General features: G+C 38.3%; 1 protein-coding gene and 1 pseudogene across 2 annotated transcripts; both read right to left on the bottom strand.

The window, feature by feature from the left end:
- Window positions 1-354: 354 nt before the first annotated feature.
- LOC136280166 (uncharacterized) lies at window positions 355-6,707 on the bottom strand (annotated as a pseudogene).
- A 1,542-nt stretch (window positions 6,708-8,249) lies between these two features.
- LOC131787543 (uncharacterized) lies at window positions 8,250-16,865 on the bottom strand. Of its 2 annotated transcripts, none has more exons than XM_066165641.1 (8): window positions 16,366-16,865; window positions 14,789-15,076; window positions 13,919-14,254; window positions 13,203-13,517; window positions 12,588-12,707; window positions 10,555-12,246; window positions 9,968-10,247; window positions 8,250-9,647 (listed from the first exon to the last, which is right to left on the bottom strand). In XM_066165641.1, the coding sequence occupies exons 1-8, from the start codon at window positions 16,391-16,393 to the stop codon at window positions 9,431-9,433; spliced, it is 3,276 nt and encodes a 1,091-aa protein (XP_066021738.1). In that variant the 5' UTR covers window positions 16,394-16,865; the 3' UTR covers window positions 8,250-9,430. The 2 variants fall into 2 exon arrangements, with proteins under 2 accessions (XP_066021738.1, XP_066021739.1); XM_066165642.1 differs by having other exon boundaries at window positions 9,512-9,647; window positions 10,104-10,247.
- Window positions 16,866-24,366: the final 7,501 nt, after the last annotated feature.

Below are 24,366 nucleotides of genomic sequence, written 5' to 3'. Positions count from 1 at the left end.
TTATGCAAACTCATAACTCCCTAGAAAAGGGAAAAAAAAGTTGTCATTAATCCTTGTAAAAAGAGAGCAACTCGTGTGCCCTCAGTTAGTCGACGCGTTTAAGCAAAACAGCTATACGCTGGTCGGTTCCCATGCAGGTGCTCTTTGTCTGCGTGTCACAAGCTTTTAGTTCAGCTTTCTCTTGTCTGTATTGCTGCTTCTTTCACACTTTTGTGTAATCGTTTCCAGAGTGGGCCAGTCTATGCCGCATCTTGTTATACAGATCGGCCGCCTTTCCCTCCACGCTCTCGTAAAGGTTTTTTTCTCTGAGGTGCGCCAAGACGTCTTTTGGTGATTCCTCGATCTCCTCCAGTTTTACTCCCAGCTTAATCCACGTCTCCTCTCAAGTTTGTCATCTAAATCGCTAGGGTCTTCGAGAGAATTTTTCAGCACTTCAATGATGTTTGCTTTCTGCTGTCGAAACTTATGGATCGCAACCAAAGCTGAATTTTTGCTAATAAACTCTTTGCTCTAGACTCTCAGCAGGCCAAGGTATGATGGTTAAATTTACGCTGAGTGGCGCGCCACAGGTCACCCTTGCCTAAAGATTCTTTCTCTGTCCGGAAGTAGGCTTGGACCAAGGGATGCATCCTAATCTTTCCATTGGCGTCCTCTGAGGAAGAGCATTCCTGATCATCCTGGTCTTTACTGTTTCATAGTGTAAACGGAATCTTCAAAAAGACGCTGAATGTCTTGAGCTGAGAACTCCGATAGGAAAACAGAAAAAAGGACAAGATTTCGTTTTACCTCATCGGAAAAATTGTCAAAAAATACTTTCAGTGTGTTATTAACATCGTTAAAAAGTTGTATGGTTGGATTAACAGCTCGCGACTAAAACCATTGTTCAGTGCGTCTTAACAGGTAAAAAGAAGGAGACTATCCCACCACATAATTTAGGAAGTTCTTCGGAGTGTTCCTCACTAAAGTCATCAATAAGACTCCGAAGCAGTTTAGCAGACGAGTCGGGATCCAAAGGTTTGAGACGAAACGTACGCACGTCTGCCGACACGAATCCAACATCTTTTCGAGTAGTGATTATCGACTTGACGTTCGGGGCAGATTTCATGAGCCATTCGGTGAATTCATCAAATTCCCCACCTTGAATATTCTCTGTATTGTCTAGTACAATCACAGTTGGGATATTTTGCTCTGATAGTTAACGCTTCGCAAGAGACATAAAATTAGCGGTTTGCGACCAAGTGCGACTACTTAATCGATCAAGAATCTCACTGCAGATGTCTATGAGCTTCCGATAATGACTGTCTACTCGAATATGTGTTACAAACTGGTCACCCCTTTGCTTTAACAAATGACTTACACGGATTCCCACTTCATTCTTCTGTGACTGATAGGTGAGGCTCGAATGATGAGCGAAAATCCGTTCTTAGAACTCATAATTAGCCAGAAGGGGGTCTATGGGACAATACACATACTTAGTTTAGATCGTTTACTAATTGTAAGCGTATGCAGTTTCCAAGACCAAGCAACGACGCCGAGAATATCTTCAGTGTAAACTTCGAGGACGAGATGAAGAGCCGGAGGAAAGGACGACGCATGAATGAGCCATTTTCTAACATTGCATTATTTGTGTACAGAGTGAAACAGTTAGGGTTTACATCATTCTTAGCCGTTTACTTTGAGCCTCATACTATGCAAGGTTTGTGCATTCTTTTCAACATTTGATGCAAACGTGAAAATAGCCTGTTTGTTGGATTCCTGAGATAGAAAGAAGAACAACCATACGAAAGGTCTACGGTTTCTTTTCGATTTCATCTACGTCCGCATCTCTTCCAACAAAGTGTGCGATTAAACAAGGAAGATTTCGAGGTAGACCACCAGGCGACGACAGTATACCTAAAATACGAAAAAAAAAAAAAAAAAAAAAAAGATAATATTTGAACAGATACAAAAACGGTAGCCGATCACATGAGATGTTCCAAAAACAAGTTGAGGACATACCAATGGAACCCTAAATATAAGACACCAAATAGGCCCTTAAGGATTGTGCTAGCATACTTTGTGGCATAATAATATACATGACAAAATTACTCGCGTCTGATCCGCGCATCTGAGATGAAAGATGTGGCTATCAAAGAGTATATCAAGGAACATGAAACAAAACATAACGATATGGAGGTTTTTATGTGGTCTTTTAATAGACACGCAGTCTACAGGCATAAATGGGGTGAGTTTGGCCCATTATGTCTCTTAAACAAGCCACGTGACCTATGTTTTCGTTGTATTTTTGGAAACAGACATAGATAAGGAACGTTTAAGGAAAGTTTCTGAGGAATCACCTTAACAATAGAAAATTCCCTGCCGACTTTTCTAATCTCGATAGATCATAGCAACGAGGTCCTCACTAAGGACATGAACCATTTAAATGGGTAAATGACCCCACAGTTCTTTGTCAGTGACATTCTTAGTGTCCGTCAATATCTGGTTAATTCCATTGAAACATTTTGCAAAACCCTATTTCCATGACATGATTGACATGAGCGACAATACCCTAACGCTCTCATTTGGGTACTCGTACCCCTACGCTGTGATCTCATTGGTGCAAAATACATACCCTAATGCAGTTATCTGATTGGTGCAAGTAACATACCACTCTATGCACTAACAATAGAGATCTTTTTTAAAAAGAAAACTACTTCAAAAACAAAATAAGGCAAAACTAAAGAGTGAATAGTTTCCTTTCAAGAATAGCATAGGCTGCAAAAGCTGAAATTGATAAATTTCTTTCTTCACTTTCTTTACATAAATGAATAAAAACTGAGCTAAGTGTTTGTGACCTTTCCATCCCCAAGGTTTCAAAGTTTTACCTCGTTCTGCCAGTTATTTTTTCATGACCAGCGATGGACAACACAGCAGGGGATGACAGTTTCTAAAGGACTCATCACAAATTATCATTGTTCAAAACAAACTCCATTTATTAATCTTTTAACTCTCAGAAGTGATTGAAGAATGTGACTTCTCCCCATAACATCCATTATCCACTTAATCCAACAAACAGGTAATGAGAATACTCAAACTTCACAGGAAGAACTTGTTATCTTGATCTAATGCCACATTCCCTTAATTAATTTACAAAGAAATCTGTAACAGCTAGATCTGAGATTTAATTATCAGATCTTGGAAGTAAAAGGTTGACTGCGAAGGGTTTCTGTATAAACCCATCCCAAAATTTCGTTTTATTAAATTTCTCAATAAGAAGTTTTAATTTGAGTCTTGCAATTACCTTTCATTTTCTCTGACTTTGCAAAGTCAGTCTTCTGTTTCCCTCTTTCCAAATGTGGTTCATGACCTTCAGAACTTATGATGTGTGACTGAGAGCACAAAGCATCTTGAATAAGAAAATAACAGAAAACAAATTTGTGTTTGCCATTCACTTAAAACTGCATTTTCAATATACAGTCGAACCTCGAATACCCGGACTCATAAGGACTGGCCTTAAAAGTCTTGATAATAGAGAGTCTAGATAATCAAGAGTCCTAATAATAAAAAATATGTATATTACCATACCACTTTGGTTACGCTACGTTGACGACACATTTACCGCCGTACACAAAGACGAAATTGACGCTTTTCACAATCACCTTAACGAACAAAACACCGACATTCAGTTTACCAGGGAGATCGAAGAAGACGGCAAGCTTCCTTTTCTCGACTGTTTGGTAGGCCGAAACAACAACGAACTACGAACAACAATATACAGAAAACCGACGCATACCGACAGACTTCTTGACGAATCATCCTACAACCCGACTTCCCACAAAGTTACGACTATCAAGACATTGACAAGACGAGCGCAACTTGTTTGCAACACACCGGACAGTTTATCTGACGAAAACAAGTACCTTGACCGTGTTTTTGACAAAAACAACTACAACACTGACTTCATTAGACGAAACACTCACAGGGTGACCGACACTACAGAAACTAAAAGGGACTCCACATCTGTCACGACTACAGCTGCTATACCCTACATCAAAGGCACTTCTGAGGCTATCGCGCGGATCCTACAACCTTACAACATTCGCGTAGCTCACAGGCCTATTACTACTTTACGACATTTGCTGACCAACGTTAAAGACAAAGACGAACCCAACAACAGACAGGGAGCGATTTATAAGATCGAATGCTCCGACTGCCAGGCCTCCTACATTGGTGAGACTGGTAGAAACCTTAACACGCGACTAACTGAACACAAACGAGCAACTAGAAATGGCGATGTAAACAATCACATTTCTGAACATCACCGACAAACTAATCACAGAATCGACTGGGACTCTGCTAAATGCTTAACCTACAGTACAAACTATTTTCAACGACTGACTCTGGAAAGCTGGTTCACTAACTTAGAACAGACGCCTCTCAACAGATGTCAACAATTACCAGCACCTTACAAACGACTCATTAACGACGTGAACAAACCGACAAACAGACCGACAAACAACAGACGGATCGAAACCGACCAATGACTGTTAACAAACTCTACACGAGTCTTCCAGCCAATCACATCATGGCTAAACAGACCACTCACGTTCAACAGACCAGACTTTATAACATCATCGACTGACAACTACTCCTCACTTGACTCTGAAGATGACTATCGCACAGATAGTCGAAACGTCAGTCACCAACAACAGTTCTTTTCAGAACTACACTCACCCGGACGATCACACTACACGAATAACTGAAAAACATTATTGACAACCCACTCTCAGAAGTGAAATTTAAAGGATGTAAACGCGCCATACTGCAACAGGGAAAAACAAATCGAATCTTGCCCTTTGTAATACCACAAGACTATCCAACAGTCCCAAACCTAACAGAAATCCTTATGAGCAAGTGCATTTAGTACAGCAACAACCATTGCTAAGGGAAATCTTCAAAGAACAACCAGTAATATCATACAGGAAGGGGCGTTCATCCAAACATACTCGTGAGAGCAAAATTGTAAGGAAGGTGAGAAAACCGGACATACTATGGAGTCCTGTAAACACTTGTAACTAATACAGAGAAAACGGGACACTACGAAGTTATTTAGGACAGTCAACCCCAACTTGCACAGAAGCATTAATTAAGCCTGTTTTTAAAGCAAACAAAGACTTTCTAATGTCTATTAGAATTTGGGTGATGTGTAACTTAAGCCAAATTATGATCCGGCCTATAGCCATCTTGCCTTCGAAACAGCATCCAGCATCTCGCCTTTCAAATTTCTTATATCCCACATCCTGCCTCAATTTTAAGCCTCATACTATATGCCACCAAACCTATGTTGGACCCTCTTTCTTATGAGGCCTAAATATACCTAGGTTTTAACAATATAACATGTAATACAAGCAAACCTGAGTAGAAACAAATATAAATGTATTAAGCTCACCGTTAGCAGTTTTCATTACATTTTCGATCAATCTTTTGAATCTCGCACCTTCTGCCCATTCATTTGCATCTTCAACTGATTCAACAATGACAGTGTTTCCACCTTCTACTTCTCACAAAGCCTCTGCTATGCCAGATGCACCAGAAAGAAGAATAGGAACCCCAACAGAAATGGCTTCGAGGGCAACCAGCCCATAGCCCTCTGTACGGGAAGGGAGAGCGACCAAGTCTATAGAACATCATCTTGAGTTCCTCTGGATCACTGCAATAACTACGGATGGTTAGTTGGTTGCAGTTGATGTACGTGTTGTCAAGAAACCACTGCTCAACTTTTTTATATTCACCAGGAGGTGAGCCAACAAATGTCAGCTCCAAGATCGATTCTTTTGGGTCAAATTTCTCGTCTTTTAAGGCATTTCTAACATTAGTTTTTCCGGCAAGGTCTTCGCCGATCAGCATGACTTTGACAGGGCTGTCAATTATTTCGCCGTCCTCCAAAGCTCCCTGGTAGGCTGCTATAGCTTTTTCACCTCGAGCCAAAACGTAATAAGGAGCAATGTCCTCTTCAGGGGAAATCTCTGCAGCGGAGGAGCATTCTTCGTTTAGGTTGAGAGTCCAACCAAGTCCTTGTAAGGCTGAATCTGAAGAAAGAGGAAAGGTATTCAATTTCAGGAGAGAGTAGCTTTATCAAATCGATCGTACTGCGCGTGTGCGAGAGTACTTTTACGGACCCTGTGATGGAAAAAAAAAGAGCTAGAGTATCAGAGTCGTAGATGTACACATAGGACTTTCTTTGTGTAGGATTAAATTGTTATTGTTCCTGTTTTCCATGTGAAGCGTCGTTGTAACATCCAAAAAAAAAATAACATGTGCCTTTACCCGATCACTTCTCTTCTAGCCATCTTTTGTACAAGGGGTACGAGGTAATGCACAGTAGAGATCATGGCTTGTTTAACGAAAAATAGCAGGCTTGGGAACAAGAAACTGAAAGTGTTGCAGCGAGGAGGAAAATATATCATTTCAGGAAAGGCAAATACTAAAACTGTTGAAAAAACCCAATGTATTTATATCAGCGAATACTTACCAAATGTATCTGGAAAATGCTTAGATATTTTATGTAGAGCGTCGTTTCTCTGAATCTCATCTAGTGCTTTTGCAACGTCCCTTAATGCTTTTTCAGGGGAATGCGCGGCCAACCATTCTAGAACCTCTTTTGTAGGACTTTTCCTGATTTGTTTGACATCAGCAAACGCTCCACGCACGTCAGCTGGTACTTTCATTTTCCAGGCCAGATGTGTCCAATTTTTGACCTCGGGATTCTAGCGCCAACCTTTCTAAGAGTTTCGATCCGGGGGTTATGATATCGTCTAAAGTAAAGGTAGCCACAGATCATTCTTAGTTAACTTCCCATAAATGGGGCCATAACGCAGGCCTTATTTCAACTACCAGTTCAGTAGTGTTCATAACTGCGAGGATCATTTCTATATATGTTAAAATAAAGACATGTTACAGTCATATAAGTAGAACTTCCATGCAGTGTTTTACAAGACTCACAATTCTCCCTCATATAAATTTGAACAGCTGTAACATTTAGCTAATTAATGACTTAGTTATTTAGCCAACATAACAATCCTTCAAATAGTTTTTTAAAGCTCTTCAACATCTATTTAATATAGACGTTGAATGATGTGTCATTTTCCAGTGGGCCAAGAGCGTCCCTAAGAAGCAAAAACAACACTAACGAGGTGCACTAACTAACAGCATCAAAATGCCTGAGGAGAAACGGCAACCTCCAAACGTACCATGTAAAGTCCTCTTAAAAGATGACTCAGACAGAGTAACACTTGACTTCAGCTAATTTTGTGCTATACCTTTTGTTGCGGCAAACGAACATCGAGGCTCGATGAAGTGCCAAGAAAATCGCGACCGGAGAAAATGCCAACCAAACCAGGGGATATGTTACAGAGACATAGCTTTAATCAATCTCGTAAACTGTAAGCGAATTAAAAAAGGGACTTATATAATCGATTGCATTTCATTAAACACGTGGCGACTTAACAGCATAAATGAATCTAACATAATAAAGGAACTAATAAATGAACCAAGTACCACGGCAAAAACAAAAATTTTTCTTCAAATTTTGCAGATCAAACCTACTTTGGTATTTCTGCAAGGTGGCGTTTCCTAAGATTTGTTTGAGCCACGGAAATAGACAGGTTCAGAGGGAGATCCGAGAAACGACGGAGGAATGCAAAAAAAGATGTTATCGAAAGAAAAGGCTGAAAAAGGGAAAGATACAGTGGATTGAGCCTGGTTGGAAAGATGAATTGCTGAAGAAGGGAGGATAAGGACTGACTCCTCTTGATTAGCTATCCACTATCACGTTGTTTTCACAAGGTCTCTAAAGAGGATCCCTGTGGGTAGTTTCAAAGCTATCGTACTTCAGCAAGCAAGATATTATTCTTTTGACCTCAGATTTTTCAAATCAGAGATACCGAGAAATAGGTCGCTTAAGCTTCGGTAGCTGCATTTCTCGTGAGGTGAAAATGAAAAATTTTCATTTTATAATTATACTTCCTCGTTATATCAATCAGAAAAATATATTCCAAACAAAATTTACTTCATGAGTGAGATATCAAGTCAGCTTTTCTTCACCAAACTGAGCATGATCGTGTGACGCATGATTAATTCATAAAAACTTTTCTTTATGACCGCCTGGTTGTAGATAAGAGAAAACAACCAAGTTCTGTAGAGTCTTTTCGTCTTTAAAGAAAAAAATCCACCGGTTCTTTTCTGTATGAAACATTTATTTCCGATGATTTCATGACAACTTGAGGCTTGTATCATAATCAATCTGTGGTTTGTCATCGCGATAAACAAACTGGCGTAGTCTACCGGATTCCTTGTGAGTGTTTGAAGGTCTACATTGGCGAAGCTAGCAAACCTTTGCAGGAGAGAATCTCCTCTACCTTATTTTAGTTTTAAGATATCATGGGTACAAGTTGGACTTTTGAGCGGAGTCGAGATAAAAAGTTGCATATTTACGGTTATGGCATGGCCACAGAAAAGGCAAGGTAGTTGCATCTGGCAGAATAAACATGTATAGATGTTCATCAAACCTTTTTTGAAAACCCAGATTGGCTCGATTTGCGTTAACAATATTCACGATTGTCGTTTTCCCTTTACACTTGATAATGACATGAAACAACGCCCACTAAATTTGACGAACATATTTTTAGCTCAGAGTTTTGTATATTTAAATAACATTCTAACGTTGAAATTTGTTATCAACTTATATCTATGATGATGATAATGATGATGATAATATTGATGAGGATAATGGCTACTTTAGGCAAGGGATCCTTTCTCAATGTGCAAACTTTAATTGCAAAAAAAAAAAACAACAACTTGTTGGACAATTTACCCGTAACTTCGCCTCTGCCAAGCGCTTCTTCGTGGCCACATTTTTATCGTTTATTTGACAATTTCTTCTAGCAAAATGCGATAAAAATGTTTCCTCAACGCTTTTTACCATTTTTAGCTGATCGCTCAATTTAACTAACGAAGATAAAAGAAAGATAATCTTTCGTCATCATGGCATTTCTCATAATAATCACTTAATTTTGGTTAGTTTCCCTTGTGTTTTTGGTTTTTCATGTTAAGAACCGGTATGAATTGGGCAATGTCAACTTGCCAATACTATTGAAGATTAACCTCTGCTCGATAACAGGATGTAGAATAGGATGTAACATTAAAGATCTTCCTTTTTGAAAAAAAAACTTGAAATTGGCTGATTACAGCCACTCATCCTAACAAAAATCTAACAGGGGTTCTTCCTAAGTTTCGACTAATTGATACACACGTATGGAGGTCCAAGAAAGGACGGACTTAGCGACTGAGTCACTGCATTGCTTAAGTGTTCATGAGAGCCCATCGATCAATCGATAGATTGTTTTGCTTCCTTACAGTGTGGAAGATCCTCTTTTCAAAATCTTATTTCTGTTCATGAGAAATCCATCCAGTCGTTTTCTTCTTCTTTTTCTTCCTTTTCCAACTTTTTCGCGCACTCCGCAGCACGTGTCATTTCTTCCTCTGCCTCGCTGTTTCTTCCGAGACCACGCAGGGCAATTGCCATGTCTTGGTGAGTGTGAATTAGTTGTTGATGTGTGTCTGATACTTCTTCTTGCAAATCAATGGCCTCTTTAAGATATCTTAGGGCACTACAAGAGAGAGCATCATTAAATATTTGTCTGCTTCATGGAAAAGCTATTGATAAAGACGTAAGGGAACAGATTGATATAAGTATTCCGCAGAGCTGCAGTCCATCTAAAACGCAAATCCTAATGGAGGAGAATGGCATCCTTCGTCTGAAAAGTGGGTATTATAGATAGCGATATGTTTTGATTGGCATCTCAGTCATTCAATGGTACGCATTGTACAAAGCCATTTCCCTAGGATGGCAGCAGGCCTGAGAATAATGATTATGGGAATGACTAATAGGATATCTGGGCATAAATAGCATAGTTACTACTTATATCACCTTGGGTAATCTTCTTTCGCGCTCAAAGCCACTCCCAAATCACGAAGAGACCTAGCAGTTTCCTGATGGTGCCCCAGCAGTTGCTTTCGCATTTCAACTGATTTACCGATATATTTAACAGCATTTTCGTAGTCACCTATGGCGTGGTAACTGTTGCCAATCCAGTCGAGTGTTGTTGCCGTGAAAGGATGCTCCCCGAGATTCTGTTCGTAGAGAGGAAGCACATAGCAGAGTCTTGTTTGGATAGCGCACATGTGTTTCCTTTGCACCATTTGAGAAGCTGAAACGAAACACAAGTAAATGAGAAGAAAAATTCAACAGGGGTTCAACATTGTCGGATTGACCTCGCTTTTTATATATATGTGTGTTTTTTTTACCAAGATCTCTGAGATCGACCTACTAGTAAATTTCCTATATGAAGCGCCGATAAGCTTATGCAAGGGTTTTTTTGGGATCCCGACCTAACTTGCGTAGAATAGATATGTGATGAGGCCAACATGACTGATTGTGGTGCATCCTCACTGGGGAGTGTCCTTCCATGACAATAAAATTTGAAGAGAGTAAGAAATGTATCATTTTTTCCAAACCTGCGATATCATTAAAACACGCTCCTAACATGACTTTGTCCTTGGTCTCATCTGATTTTTTTTCTCTCTTTGTTCTTAATGCTATGGCCTCGTTAAGATAGTCATATCCTTCGCCAAAGTGTCCCTCTCGAACACAACAGAATCCAAGCTTACTCAAGCAGTGGGCACGAATAGCTTCATTCACGTTTGTAAGCTCCGAATGGATTTGCTTAGCACGTGCCAAAAATCTCTTCGCTTGATACAACGCTCTAGGGCAAATGTACGGTCTGCATGTGCAGCTTAAAACTATTTTGACTCCGATGTTTGTCAAGCAAGCGCTTAGTAGATGCCTGTCACGTTGACATCGATACGCAAACTTGCAAAAGAGGGAAACAAACTCTTGTTTTCGCATCATCTTTGCGAGAAATACGGCGGCATCGTTGAAAGCAGCAACACAGTGCTCTCTCACGGTTTGTTCAAGCTCAGGATGATCTCCACACAAAACCATGGCCTCTCGAATGTTGTCCTTTTCAGATCTGTAGCGATTAATTGCAGACTTCTTATCCGCACTCAAAAATTTTTTGCAAAGGGAAACAATCAAATTACTGTAGTGACGTAAGAAGACTGATTTCGCTTCTTTGTGTTCGGGCATTGATGAAAAAAAGTCTCTTATAAAAGGATGTAGAGAGTAAAGACAGTTATTTTTGTCAAAGTTTAGGAGGCTGCTTTGTTTCAAGCAAATTGGAAACGTCTGCAGATCACCTCCAATTAAAGACTTGAAGCACGCGTCAAATTGTTCTTCCGTAAATCCTTTCGGAAATGTTGAGAACATTACAAATATCTTCTGATTCTCTTTACTAAAGCGATCAAAACAGATCTGCAGACACCTATCGATGCGATCCTCACTCGCTTGAAAGTCAGGGCTCAGTAATTTAAGAAGAGTTTGAGGTGAACATGAAGTAAGTCTTTGGGTGAACCTCTCTGGATTTTCTCTTCTAAGAATTGAGGGAACAGTACAGATAATAAGAGGAATGCCGCCACAAACTCTGACCAGATCATTGATCGAGCCTTCCTCTAGACTGTCGTCACACTTTTTAAACAAAGTAGCCGAATCACTGTCCTTCAAAGGCTCTAAATCAATCAACTCAGTAGGGAAGGACAACCTGAAATTATAGAATTCTCTAGATGTTAAAACAAGATGAATGGTTGGGCATTTTCCTATGTCTTTTAGAAATGACAAGAATTCATCCTTTGTAAATTTCCCGCGCATTTTGGTGCAGTAATTTTTGGAGTTCAGCTCTCGCAGGCATTCATCCTTGCGAACTTGAGCCTCGAGGTGAAGTAAGTTGTCAATGTTTTCGATAAGAAGCACCGTTGACTTTGTTTTTAAGGCACGTATGCGACGAATTGCCTCAGCGATAGTATCTTCGCTGGGAACGAAACCTAAAGCTTCGATGATATCGCTTGCCAAGTCTTCTACACAAGTGACACCTCTTGGATTAACATAGGCAATGAACTTTCCCCTGTTGATCAACCGATGGGCGACTTCTATTACCACAGAGGTTTTCCCATATCCAGGTGGCGCTACAATTTCAACCGCCTTGTTCGAAGACAAGGCAGTTATGATCCTTTCGCAGGTTTCATTGCGGCCCACTAAATCTATTTGATCGGGTAATGTTCCACAGTGACCTGAATGTTCCCTAACGTCTGCAACTAATTAAACGTAGAACGGTTTTAAAAGACTGGAATACTTAGGTAAAATAATATTTTTTCTATCTAACCTGATCTATACGGCTCCAGATGTACAGCAAATCAATCCTCTTATTCACAGCATTTCTCGCCCAAAGTCAGCTGTGGCCTAGTGCACGGTGGAGCTCAGGTAATTCTTTTTTTCTTTTTTAACAACTATTAGAAAAATCTCTCTACAAGCAATGGCTAACACTGCGATATTCATCCTAAATATTATGCTTTATTTATAAATCTCGATGAGAGATTTCAGTGTTACTTCATTGGATCGTACACCCTACTCAGTAAAATCAATGTTTTCTACTTACCTTCCTTTGGAAGAGAAATCTTCTCCTTCCAATTGTCGCTGGTGGATAAATTATGACCTGTGGGATCAGGCACTCTGAAACTGTCTTGTGGTGAACAACGAAGTCGCTCCAAAGTTGATTCTGAAAAAAACGATAAACAGAAACTACGATTGGGGTGAACGTTAATGGTAAGTACGATTAAAAGGATACTTATCACACTCGGCAGCTCTTCACGCTTCAAGAAGCAAAAGATCGTGGTGTAGACTGGCATAAGTAGCAATTGCAAATAGTTTTTGGATCCATTGAATTAATAGTTTATTTGTGTAATTTAAAACAGTGGACCGGAATCGCGCAGTGGTGATAGCACTTGGCTCCCACCGCTGTGGCCTGGATTTGGCCCGGATTCCCGGAATCCCGGATCTGGCGTCATATCTTCGGGTTTAAATTTTTGTCGGTTGTCGTCCTGCTTCGAGGGTTTTTCTCTGGGTCCCTCCACAAAAACTAACATTCCAAATTACAATTCGACCACGAAGTAGTCGACATGAAGAGCCATCGAGTGGAATATCAACTGCTAAATTACTATTATTATTATTATTATTAGTAGTAAAACGAACCACTTTCAAAGTGATTACTTACCAACTGTGTCTGGAAATTGCATTGATATAATCTGAATAGCATCGTTACGCTGGATCATGTCCAACGCATTTGCGACGTCACTTAATGTTTTCTCTGGTAAGTTAACGGCCACCCATTGAATAACTTCCTTGGTGGGACTTTTCCGCTTTTTTTCTGTCGCACCCAATTCCTGACGCACATCATCGGGCACGTTCAGTTTGCTGGCGAGATGGATCCAATTTTTGACACCTGGTACTTCTTCGCGGTTAAGGTTTTCTGCCATTGTTTCTACAAGTTCCGGTTTTTGTGCCATTACGTCCTTCAGAAATACTTCATCTACAAAGGAAAAAACATCGGTAAATCGAAAACTTTATACTGTTATTTCTGTTATCTTTCAATTCATCGATTCGCAAATGCCAAGAACTTTTAAGATCTTGGCATTTACGCTTCAAAATAAAATCTTGATTAAAATCAAGAGGCAAGTTGTGTCTGATAATGTTTCTAGTTGTTGATAGAAAAACCATGGAAATATTGCTTGATCTCTCATCGAAAAGACTGACATCTGCATTTATGTAGCAATTCATATTTCAGAGAGAAACCCAAAGAAAAGTCCAGGGTTAAGCCTAAGGCTACGCTAGACAGTCTTCACCGTTACCATGGTTTTGCTGATTTTTTCCTAAAGCCCAAAAGATCATAACTTACTCTGTCTGGGGTAAATTAATGTTTACGGTAATTACCTCCTTGATTCTGTTCTTGTAGAATTTTTAGTACATCCTTCCTTTTCATGGAATCCAGGGCATCCTTTAGACTTTTTAGTTTAATTTCTGGACAAGTAGTAACTAAATACCGCAACAGATTGTGGGTTGGATCATCTGTTGAACGTCGTTCAAACTCCCAACAAGTTTTTCTTGGCACTCCCAGTTTTATTGCCAAGTTGGACCAGCTTGACAATACCAGAGAGGTGACGTCTAGGGCCAATGCAATTTCATCCAAAAGGCCAGCTGTCGGTGAAGGAGCTTGAATATTTCGTGACGTTATTATGTCTTTTACTTTTTCAGAGTCAATGCACCCGGCTAAGAGAGAGGAACATACGTCACATGTTTTGGCACTATTTCGTTTTTTAGCATTACGCCTATTTCACATTATTTGTCATCACTTTGATCGTGACGGCAGAACTGTAATGCCGGTGATCAAACCCGGTCCCATCCGAGGAAAATTCAAGAACCTTTTCAAACTAAATGGTTGAAACTTGGGAGAAAACCTCAATCTCACAGTTTAATAATCCCTCAAAGGGATGTTACTCGAATAAGTTACAGGTGTTTCGATAATTTTGGAAGCAACCAAGGTGCAAACTAGAAAAGAAAATTTTGGAGATACATTCGCGTGAGGGAGACAAAAGTATTATTTTCTTACCAACTGTTTTCAGAAGAGCTAGCGAGTCACTTAAAAGCTTTTGTGGCCATATAGTTTAGTGCTATCATCTGATAATCAAAGGAGTTTATTCAAATGCTGCAATTAGTGAATGTGATAAACAATTTTAAATCGGAATAGATCCTTCTACTATTGCACGCGTTGAAGATGCTCTATTTAACATACAGTCTACATACCTTTCGTGGACAGCAAACTAAACAAGTCGTTCCTCCTGATTTCCAGTAGCGCGTCTTTTAGTTGTTTAATCGTTAAATCCGGTTGTGTGACCTCGAGGAATTCAAACAATCGGATGGTAGGACTGTAGTCACTGTACTGCCCAAGTCTTTTAATGACATTCATGTCAACATCAAGATCCGTTGCCAACTGTCTCCAGTTGGGTATAAATCTCATTTCTCTGTCCAAGCATAGGGCCAATTGCTCTATGAGCCTTGGTCTCTTTTCGAGGATGACAGATAATTTACACTCTATGCATGGAGAACAGAAAGATTATGAAATTTTTTAAATTACACTTTCTAACTATTAAACTAAGAGCACGAGATTTTTATCGTGTGATAGTTGATGAGGGCGAATCTTGACTATCAATTTTTTAGTTTTAATCTGCTAGTCGTTCAAACCTTATCAATAAGACAAGCTCGTTCTTTTAGTTTGTTTACAAGCGCTTGCTTTTAGGCCTCTTACCCTATTAGCTACACGCAATGGGTATAGTGACTAAAGTAGCCAATTAGATTGCAGCTCTGATAGAACACAAGCAGATTTATTCGAGGCAGTGTTCAAATATATTTTGCAAAAAAGGCAAAGGCAGTGCCTCGGTTTTATAGGAGATAAGATATTTTCCATTCAAGTATCCTCTCTCCTTTGTTTACCTGAGGACTCACTCAGGCATTAACTGACGCAAGCTTAGTGACATGGCGCTGAGTCACCTACTTCGGCCGGACGAACCCACTAAATACTATTTTTGATTGAGATACAAAAGCATCAAACTTTAAATATGCACGAGCAAGATTTCAAAACAATTGAAAAAGTAAATAAGCTTTCATGATGTTATAGGCTTAGCCCATTAAAACGGGAAACTTAATTTGCATACCGTATGTATACAGAATACGACAAGGTTAATTCACGATGTAAATCTCAACTTGGCGCTGACTTTGCTCTTATCATCGCTGATTCAAACGTTACAATAACACCAATATTCAGTTAAAGATAGTGTGAAGTATTCCACATTTCGAGCTGGTTTTACGGTATCACTAAACTATCTTAGAAGATGATGCTTAGAATAAGATTGTAATTGACTTTTCATCGGTTTGTTGCGCCTCGCGATTCCTTCGCTGAAGCAATTTGATTTCGCAATTCCAGACCGTATTTTTATTGTACCTAAGACGTTACAGCCTCAGTCCCTTGTGTCGACTTTTCTCAGTTACGTTTTTCCATGATTTGCCGGAAAATAAGTATGCTTCCGCCTTATATTTCAAATATGTTGCGAAATTATTCACCACAAAACGTAAACCCGTAACCTTTTCTGAGTATTTTTCATCATATAAACAACGTTACCAGGTTTTGATTACCTGTTCTAATAAAACTACCACCACGCTATTTACCAAAAATTAGAAACCCTTGCATAGTGACTCGATGTTGATATTTTTAGGCGCCAAGCAGAGTTCCGCTTCGATGTTGTCGATTCAGTTATACTCTTCCTAACGTATTTCTTGCAAGATCATAAGAGTCAGAAGTTAAAGCAACTAACTGAATCACTCACCCGTTGAAAGATCACCAACAGAAGACATCTTGAAGTTTTGTCCGTTGAATTTTCTTAGTTATCTTCGCTCCAGCATTTATGCAAACGAATTGCTACACAGTGGATCAGTTTGTCAAGTAATTCCTCTAGCTGTTGACGAATCAGGGCTGGGACAGTCCTTTTGACATCTCTCTTGGCTTGCTAACGGACAATCAGCTTCGCAAATGCCTCACACTGTTCGTTTCAAATTAAATCAAAACGTCGACAGGGTAACGTAGAGCTGAGTCAAGGTAACAGCATCAACTACGAGAAGCCCGATTAAAGGTCATTCACTAATGTTCCAGAATACCGAGGGGTAACCCAGTTAGGCGAAACGCGTCTAAGTCACCAAATAGAGTACAGCCTGAGATAAGATAGGGTATCAACGTGGTTTGAAACTCCTAGTCTCCGTAGCTGCGATGACAATTTTTAAATGAACATGTTTAGATGAAATTTTCATTAGACAAACGAAACGCGACCGAAACAAGTAAACTGCCTTCCCCACCCCTCCCTTACCCATTCTCACTCTGTCCAGATCTCCTCTTCGAAAGTTGAGAAACTGACTCGGTGCAGCGATTACAAGCCAAAGCAGGAGTACTCTTTTTTTCCAGTAAAGTAAAGCTGGAAAGACGTAAGCGAAGCGGGAGTTATGCGAACAGAAGTCATGAGGCCCTAAATTTCTTGGCTACCCCGACTCACGCGTTTTTCATTTGAATGAAAGCAATCGGAAAACGCTGCAGTGATCACTGAGTGATGCAAGGAGGCGATAAAAAGCGACTGGTGTACTGATAACTGCTCCGTTCAGTAATAATGTCAAATGGACGCGCGTTTTGATGCTCCGTTCGGAGCCCAAAGTACTCTGTAAGGGTGAACGATTTGAAACGGATCGATATCTACGCTTTACTATGCGAATGCACAAGGTATCAGTGCATCTTTAGGTTTATTTTTGACGGGAATTTCCCATAGGTCATCGTGAGGTTAAAAGGAAGATATCAAATCTGCGGATCATGCGAAACAAAGGTTGTGGTTTCTGTAAAGAGCAATTATTAGACAGTTAAAATTTTAGAAAAATAAGTTGTGAGAATTTGGTGTGAGATCAAGATAACAACTTCTACCTGATACATTTTCACATCACATCACCTGTTTGTTGGATAGTGCATGGATATTGTAGGGAGAAATTATTTGTTAATCACTTTTGGGAGTTAAAGGGTTAACTTAATACTCAGTCTGGTAACTAGTAACTTGGTTCTCTTTCTCAGACTCTGCCTCCTTCACTTAGCACCTGTAGTTCCCTTTTTCTCTGTGCTCACCTCATGATCAGTCTAGCTGGCAGAGCTACATTGTAATGAACAATTTCTTTTCTCTTTGTTTTAGCCCAAGTCAAGATTTTATCCAGGAGGCACATTTTTTACATGGAAATCTGCTCATGTTGCAAGAATGATAGACTGCAAATTAACATTTATTCCCATCATATTTATCCTGCTGTGTATTTGGGGACCCATATGATTTTTTCCTCCTTGTAACACATTTTCATGATCATAGTAAGGAAATTTTACTCTCCAGTGGCTTGAAATTCTTCATGTAAGTAACACAGCCCCATACTATTACTGAAATACTGATTGATGGACCTCAGCCGCCCTTGCGAACTGAATTCCCAGTTTTCTGGGAATTCCTAGGAATTCTAAAAAATTCCCAATTATGCAAATTAACTCTGACTTAAAAAGCTTGGAATTACTGGGAATTTCTGGGAAAGGAAGACTCCAGTTTTGTGAGGACTTGGAATCCCTTGGAATTCCTAGGAATTCTCAGCTTTACAAACTACCTATAATTTAAGAAGTGTGGAACTCTTGGGAATTTCTGGGAATTGAATTTGAGGCAATTTTAATACCCTGAGGTCCACATAAATTCTAAGAAATTCTCAATACCTTGAATGTGAACATTAACATTTGTGAGGCAATTTTAATACCCTGAGGTCCACATAAATTCTAAGAAATTCTCAATACCTGTGAATGTGAACATTTAAGAAAAGGAGTAATTTCAGAGGCTTAAAACTTTGGCTCAATAAAAGGTATGCTATACAAAACTTACCAAGAGACATACATACATGTATATGTTTATAACTTAAAGATCATGAAATTTATTATTCAAACTAAGTTTTAGTAAATCTTTACATTCATTAATATGGATTTTCTCATGAACCAGCTGTCAGTTATGTTAAATGGAAATTGCCAATTAATCCAATGTACTTATATCACAGATTTGCTTTCTTACCTCAAAGGACTCTTGGATTCCATGATCAAAAAATATTTTTATTGTGATGCAAATTAATGTCTCATGCTCACTGATGTGCCAAAATCATCAAACATTCATAGGCTGTTCCTTGGTACACAACTTCCACAATAATTACATTGTTATCTACACTTAAAGAACTTTGTTAGTTATAAACATAAGTTACTTCCCTAACCTACATTACTGGTTGCCTTTGTTAGAAAACCTTGGAACAGTCAAGCTCAGTTGCCTCAAACACTGTCAGAGACTTTTTGTTGACAATATTTTTAGTAGAAATTTCATGCCTTAGACAAACAAATTCAACACCTAATTAATCTTTCTTTTTTCATGATTGTTGTTGCTGTTTTTTTTCAGTTGTTTGCTCTGTTTTCGTGACTAATTGCTGTAATTTGTTTTGCTGTTTTTATTCTTACAAAACATTTTTGTAAGAGTTCCAATACTTGTGGATCATCCACACACTTTGCAAACATTTGGCATGCAGACAAGACAGAGGTAGTCAATGTTCCCTTTGAGAAAAAAAACCTTTTAAATGACATCTTCAATTTACTTTATTTGAAACTCTGATCTGAAAATATTTGTCAACAAGACTTGTTAGTAGTGAGAAGTACCGACCAAGTTTCCTTTCATAACTTAATTTCTTAAATGTCCTAATCACTGGATCTCCCAAAAAATATTTGGTGCAAAATACAAGTCCTTCTTTATATAAAAATGAAAATTGCAAGTTAAACTTCAATAATAACAGCTCTAAAGTTTACTTGTTGTTCTTCTCTGTCTGTCAGCTATCAACAAAATTGTTTTATACTTCGGACAGTGCATAACTATTTGTGGACCAGAGTTCCAACGCACCTCTGTAATCGCATATAGTTACTTCTGTCTCTTGTACAAATGTTTCTCCTTTGTAAGACGCACTCTACTCTGTTGTCACTACTGCTTTAAGTTCAATGGAAACGACTGACTGAGGAATCGAGATGGCGGTGTTGGAACATGTTGCTGAACGCTTGCTACGGTCAAGCTTTGTAGATTTAGGTACTGGTACACTGGGATCATCTATGTATCTCTTATACTTCCTAATGTGGTATCCATCTTTTATAAATATGAGGGTAAAAGACGATTTGTAGTTGCATTCAGAACTGTGATTGGCTTGTGTTATTTCTCACCTTTGCCATGAACACAACTGAGTTTTGAGTCTTTGTTTCCTCGACAATTTTCGGCTACAAATGGTGCATTTGTAATACGATCGATTCTTGTCGATTATTTCTACGTAGAGTGAGCTCACATCATTGTTTATATCACCAAGGTATCCATCGTTTAGAAGCAGAGAACCGGTCGGAAAAGTCAAAATGAAGTTGTGCGCTTCTCTTAAGACTACAATCGGTAAGCCAGCGGATTCACTTTGCTAGCCAATTACAAGTCCTAAAAGATCCACGTGATCATGCCCGTGATCGGAAACAAAGAAAAATCCATTTGGCGCTCATCTTTGAATGTACTTTTCATCGGTTGATCGTTTTTCTCAACTGTTTTGCTTAATATAACATTTCTAAAGATAGCTTTTATTGTGGTTCAATGGGAAAACGAGAACAGCGTGAGTGTTGTAAAAGAAAAGAAAGTCGTTGGCGCCGTGGAGTTAAAAGAAGGGACAACAGTTGACATAATGACTGGTACAAACAAGGGTCGAGTGGCCATCTGTAAAGCTACGATTTTGAAAGTTTGTGGTGAGTAAAAATTGCGATATTCGTTACGGGATCAAAATCTTAAAAAAGAATAAATGTAGCGGGTTGAATTAAGCTTACATAACGCTCGGCGCAACTGAAACTAGAATAATTCTGAGGATCGAATCGGTCACTTGCATGCCGCAGTTTCTTAAGCTTATGCTTTACAATGAAATAAACCTATCAGCAAGGTTTCAAGATTCCTCTAGTCACGTTTGGGAACATTCAAGATTCATAATAGGAACTGTTATTAAACAAACCTTATTACATAAAGAAGCCCTCCTAGCAAATGTTTTTTCTATGCTGTACATGTCTCTGGTACGGCCAATCTTGGAATATGCGGTACCTGTTTGGTGTCCTTACCTTGTTAAGGACATCCATGCCCTTGAAAATGTACAGCGAAGAGCCTCAAGACTCGCTTTAAATCAACGCAAAGGAGAAATGTCCTATGAAGACCGATGCAAACTGTTAAAATGGCCCACTCTCTCTGACCGTAGAACTTACTTATCTTTAGTCGAATGTTATAAGATAGTTTTTGGTTTTTATCATTTAAATTTTGAAGACTTCTTTGATATTGCCACGATTCGGTCTACGAGAGCAAATCATCAATACAAACTCTATATTAAACCAGCTAGACTTAATTGTTACAAAAATTCTTTTTTTATTAGGATTGTCAAATCATGGAACGAGTTACCGGGTGATATAGTGGAAGCTGACAGCTTTCAGCATTTTAAATCTAAACTTAAATCGTACTTAAATATTTGATTGTAATGATTTTGATTTATATTTTGTCTTTTCTTTTAAGGGAGTTTTTACACAGGGATAACCTCTTAACTTCCTTTTCTAGAAGTATTTTCTTTTTAGTTTTATTTGTATATAATAGTTATCATCTGCTTCTGGAATAAATAAAGTATGTAAAGTATGTATGTATGTATGTAAAAACAAAATAATGTATTGAGCCCTTTTTTAGTAAAATATATGAGAGAGATGTACTAACTCCAATGTAAAAGTCACTCAATATAACAGAGATTTCTCAATTTGAGAATCCAATGAATGCCCTTTTCCTCATAGCCATCTTAAAGGCCTGGTCTGAACTTTAAATATATATATTTAAATATATTATTTTTTTTCAAATTCAGATGTCATGGAACCCAGATACAAAATGGTCAAGCTTCTTGTAGACAACCTCATTCAAGGCCAACTCATTGTGAGCCCAGGAAAAAAATACAAACAGCAGCTAAGTTTGCAGTTTAGGATAACTTCATTCTAATTTATTGTTACAGTTACAACAAGATTTTAATCAAAAAATCAATTTTATTTGTCTGTAATTAACCCCTTCACTCCCAAGAGTGCTTGGTTTTCAAATATAATTTAAGATATTGTATTTTATGGAAAAGAATCAACAGATTTTATTCACAATTTGTGTCAAACCAAATTTAATGATTGATTAGGACTATTTTATATGAATAGCTGTAATTGAGGATTAATCTGTATGAAGTTTTCAAGAAAAGAAAAATCAAATTCCATCCTAATATTACCACGTGTTGATGTTATTAATGAATCAAAAATATTTTACATGTAAGCCTTAATTAAGCTTCTAAATAAATTTCATTGAATACTTGAATTTTAGCTGGGTTTTTTTAATTTAAAGTATTTATTTTATATCGTTAGCCTCAAATTTTTGCTTAAAATTCCCGGTAATTCTCAAACATGCCTAAAAATTCCCAAAAATTCCCAGAAATTCCTAGGAAATTTTTAGATTTACAGCTTTTCAGGGAAAGTCATTGGTTCTCTGGGTTGGAATTCCTAGGAATTCCAAGTCCTGTTGGCTATAAACTTGGAATTTCTAGGAATTTCTAGGTTTTTAGAACCAGAGTTGTTATGGTTGGGAATTCCTAGGAATTCCTAGGAATTCCCAGTCCGAATTTAACGTGAAAATTCACACCTTTATTCCCAGGAATTCCAAAAGCCATTTCGCAAGGGTGTAATATTCTTGTGTTATTCAATGCATCAGTAAGATTTAATCGCTAAATTATAAACACATGGTCTTCTTCATGCTCTGGAGAGTTTGTAGGCCCTGATTGTTTGAAGCTTGGATAACACTATCCACTGGGTAAATCTCTGTTTGGTGGACAGTGCAGTGCATTTTGCAATCACTTATCTGCTATGTGAGAAACCTGCTTGTTGATTTTAAACCCCTGTGGTTGTCTATAAAAGCCAATTCCACATATCTCAACTATGTGCTTTTGTATTTACCCAAATTTATGGCTTGTGGCCACAATAGTTTTTTTTGGTTTGGTGGGGGAGGGAGAAGGGGGCTGCATTAACTTAACTCTTAACCCTTTGTCCCTAATGAGGTACTTTCATCTAATTTCTCCTTACAATATCCCCACTGAATCACACATTTAGGACACAAGAATAGTCGGAAATGATCACCAACTGAACAAACTCTTGATTGTTGAACAAATTCTCCTTGTCAGTACCTTAGGAAATGTATAGAAAATAGTACAGAGAATATGCACAGTGATTTTAGTAGAAAGGGTTAATGTATAAACCAAGTTCTATGTTTTTCTTCCAGGGCATTGGGATTAACAGCCAAGGATTTACAAATTTCATCCTGTTTGTCTGGTGTACCACAAAGATAAGAGAAAAGTTAATAATGGGGTGTGTTCATTTTTTTGCAGATGTCATGAAAGAGATCAACCAGTAATAAGCAGAGAGAGGTTTTATAAAACATTTAGTAATGAATTGATACTATCAGAGTTGCCTGAATTACATTATATACTTGTCATTTAGTTACATATCTGAATTATTTGCCAAGAACTAACAGTTATGACAAACGTGTAGCTACTGACATTTTTACAACTGTTTGGTTACAACTGAGTTTTTTTTAAAACTTAACTGGAGTATGTAGTTATTTTTTACTCTAATGTATGTTTTTCCTATATTAAAATAAAAACTTTAATTCATTGCTTTTAAGCATTGCTACACCTCAGGGAACAACTATACTTATAAATGATATTCTCAATTAATGGAATTACGGTTGGATCGCATCATGATTAGATCGCTTTAGCCAAAAGTTAGATATGCTCCACTTGAAGGCTAGATCGCTCCATCGATGAAGTGAATTCGCTATCAAAATAAGTTACTTCGCTCAAAGTAGAAAACTAAGATAAAGGTAGTAAATCTATGGTATCTAAATTGACAGTTCATTAAATGATGAGCATATCTTACCTAACAATCGATTAATATCGCTCGCTCGCTCGCGCTTGAAATAAATCCGAGCTTCGCAGTAAGAGCAGATAAAGGCTCATGTAAGGGACTCACAAAGTGTAATCAACTTTATTAATTAAAGATGGCGGATATCAGTTTCCTTACATCAAACAGCAAAAAAGGCCACACTAGACAGTATCGGTATTTGAATGTTCTTTTTCAATACACTTCAGACTATAACGTTATAATTTATTCCACGACATTTATTCCATCATCGCTATACATCGTACATCGGTAGCTCGGTGAATACGACATATAAGGCAGATCATCAGCTATAAACTTTGAAGATCATCGGTAAGTAGTAGTACCTCTCATTACAACATGGAGCGATAAACTTATGTTGGTAGCGAAGTAACTTATTTAATGGAGCGATCTAACTTTTGGTCGGAGCGATCTATCTGCGAGCGATCTAACCGTGGTGCGAGCTAACCGGATACCAATTAAAGCTGTGAATAAAGTTCAATATCAGTGGGGAAAGTACTGTATGATCAATGTCTGTTCTATGGATATGCCCTGGATGAGCTTACCTTTTTTTTCTCTCCTTTAATCCTTTGGCTCCTAATTATTGTTTCCTATACAATTTTTATGATAGCGAAATGTTTTTTCGCCCAGTCGTTAGCATGGGACCAAAGAGACATTGTTTCCTCACAAGGACTCGAGATTTTTCTTTTTGCCACGGCCATGCTCAAGACAAGACACAAAAAAGTTCCAT

Source organism: Pocillopora verrucosa, chromosome 4 (genome assembly GCF_036669915.1).
Source record: "Pocillopora verrucosa isolate sample1 chromosome 4, ASM3666991v2, whole genome shotgun sequence".
Lineage (NCBI taxonomy): Eukaryota > Metazoa > Cnidaria > Anthozoa > Scleractinia > Pocilloporidae > Pocillopora > Pocillopora verrucosa.
This window is presented reverse-complemented; position numbering and strand designations above follow the sequence as displayed.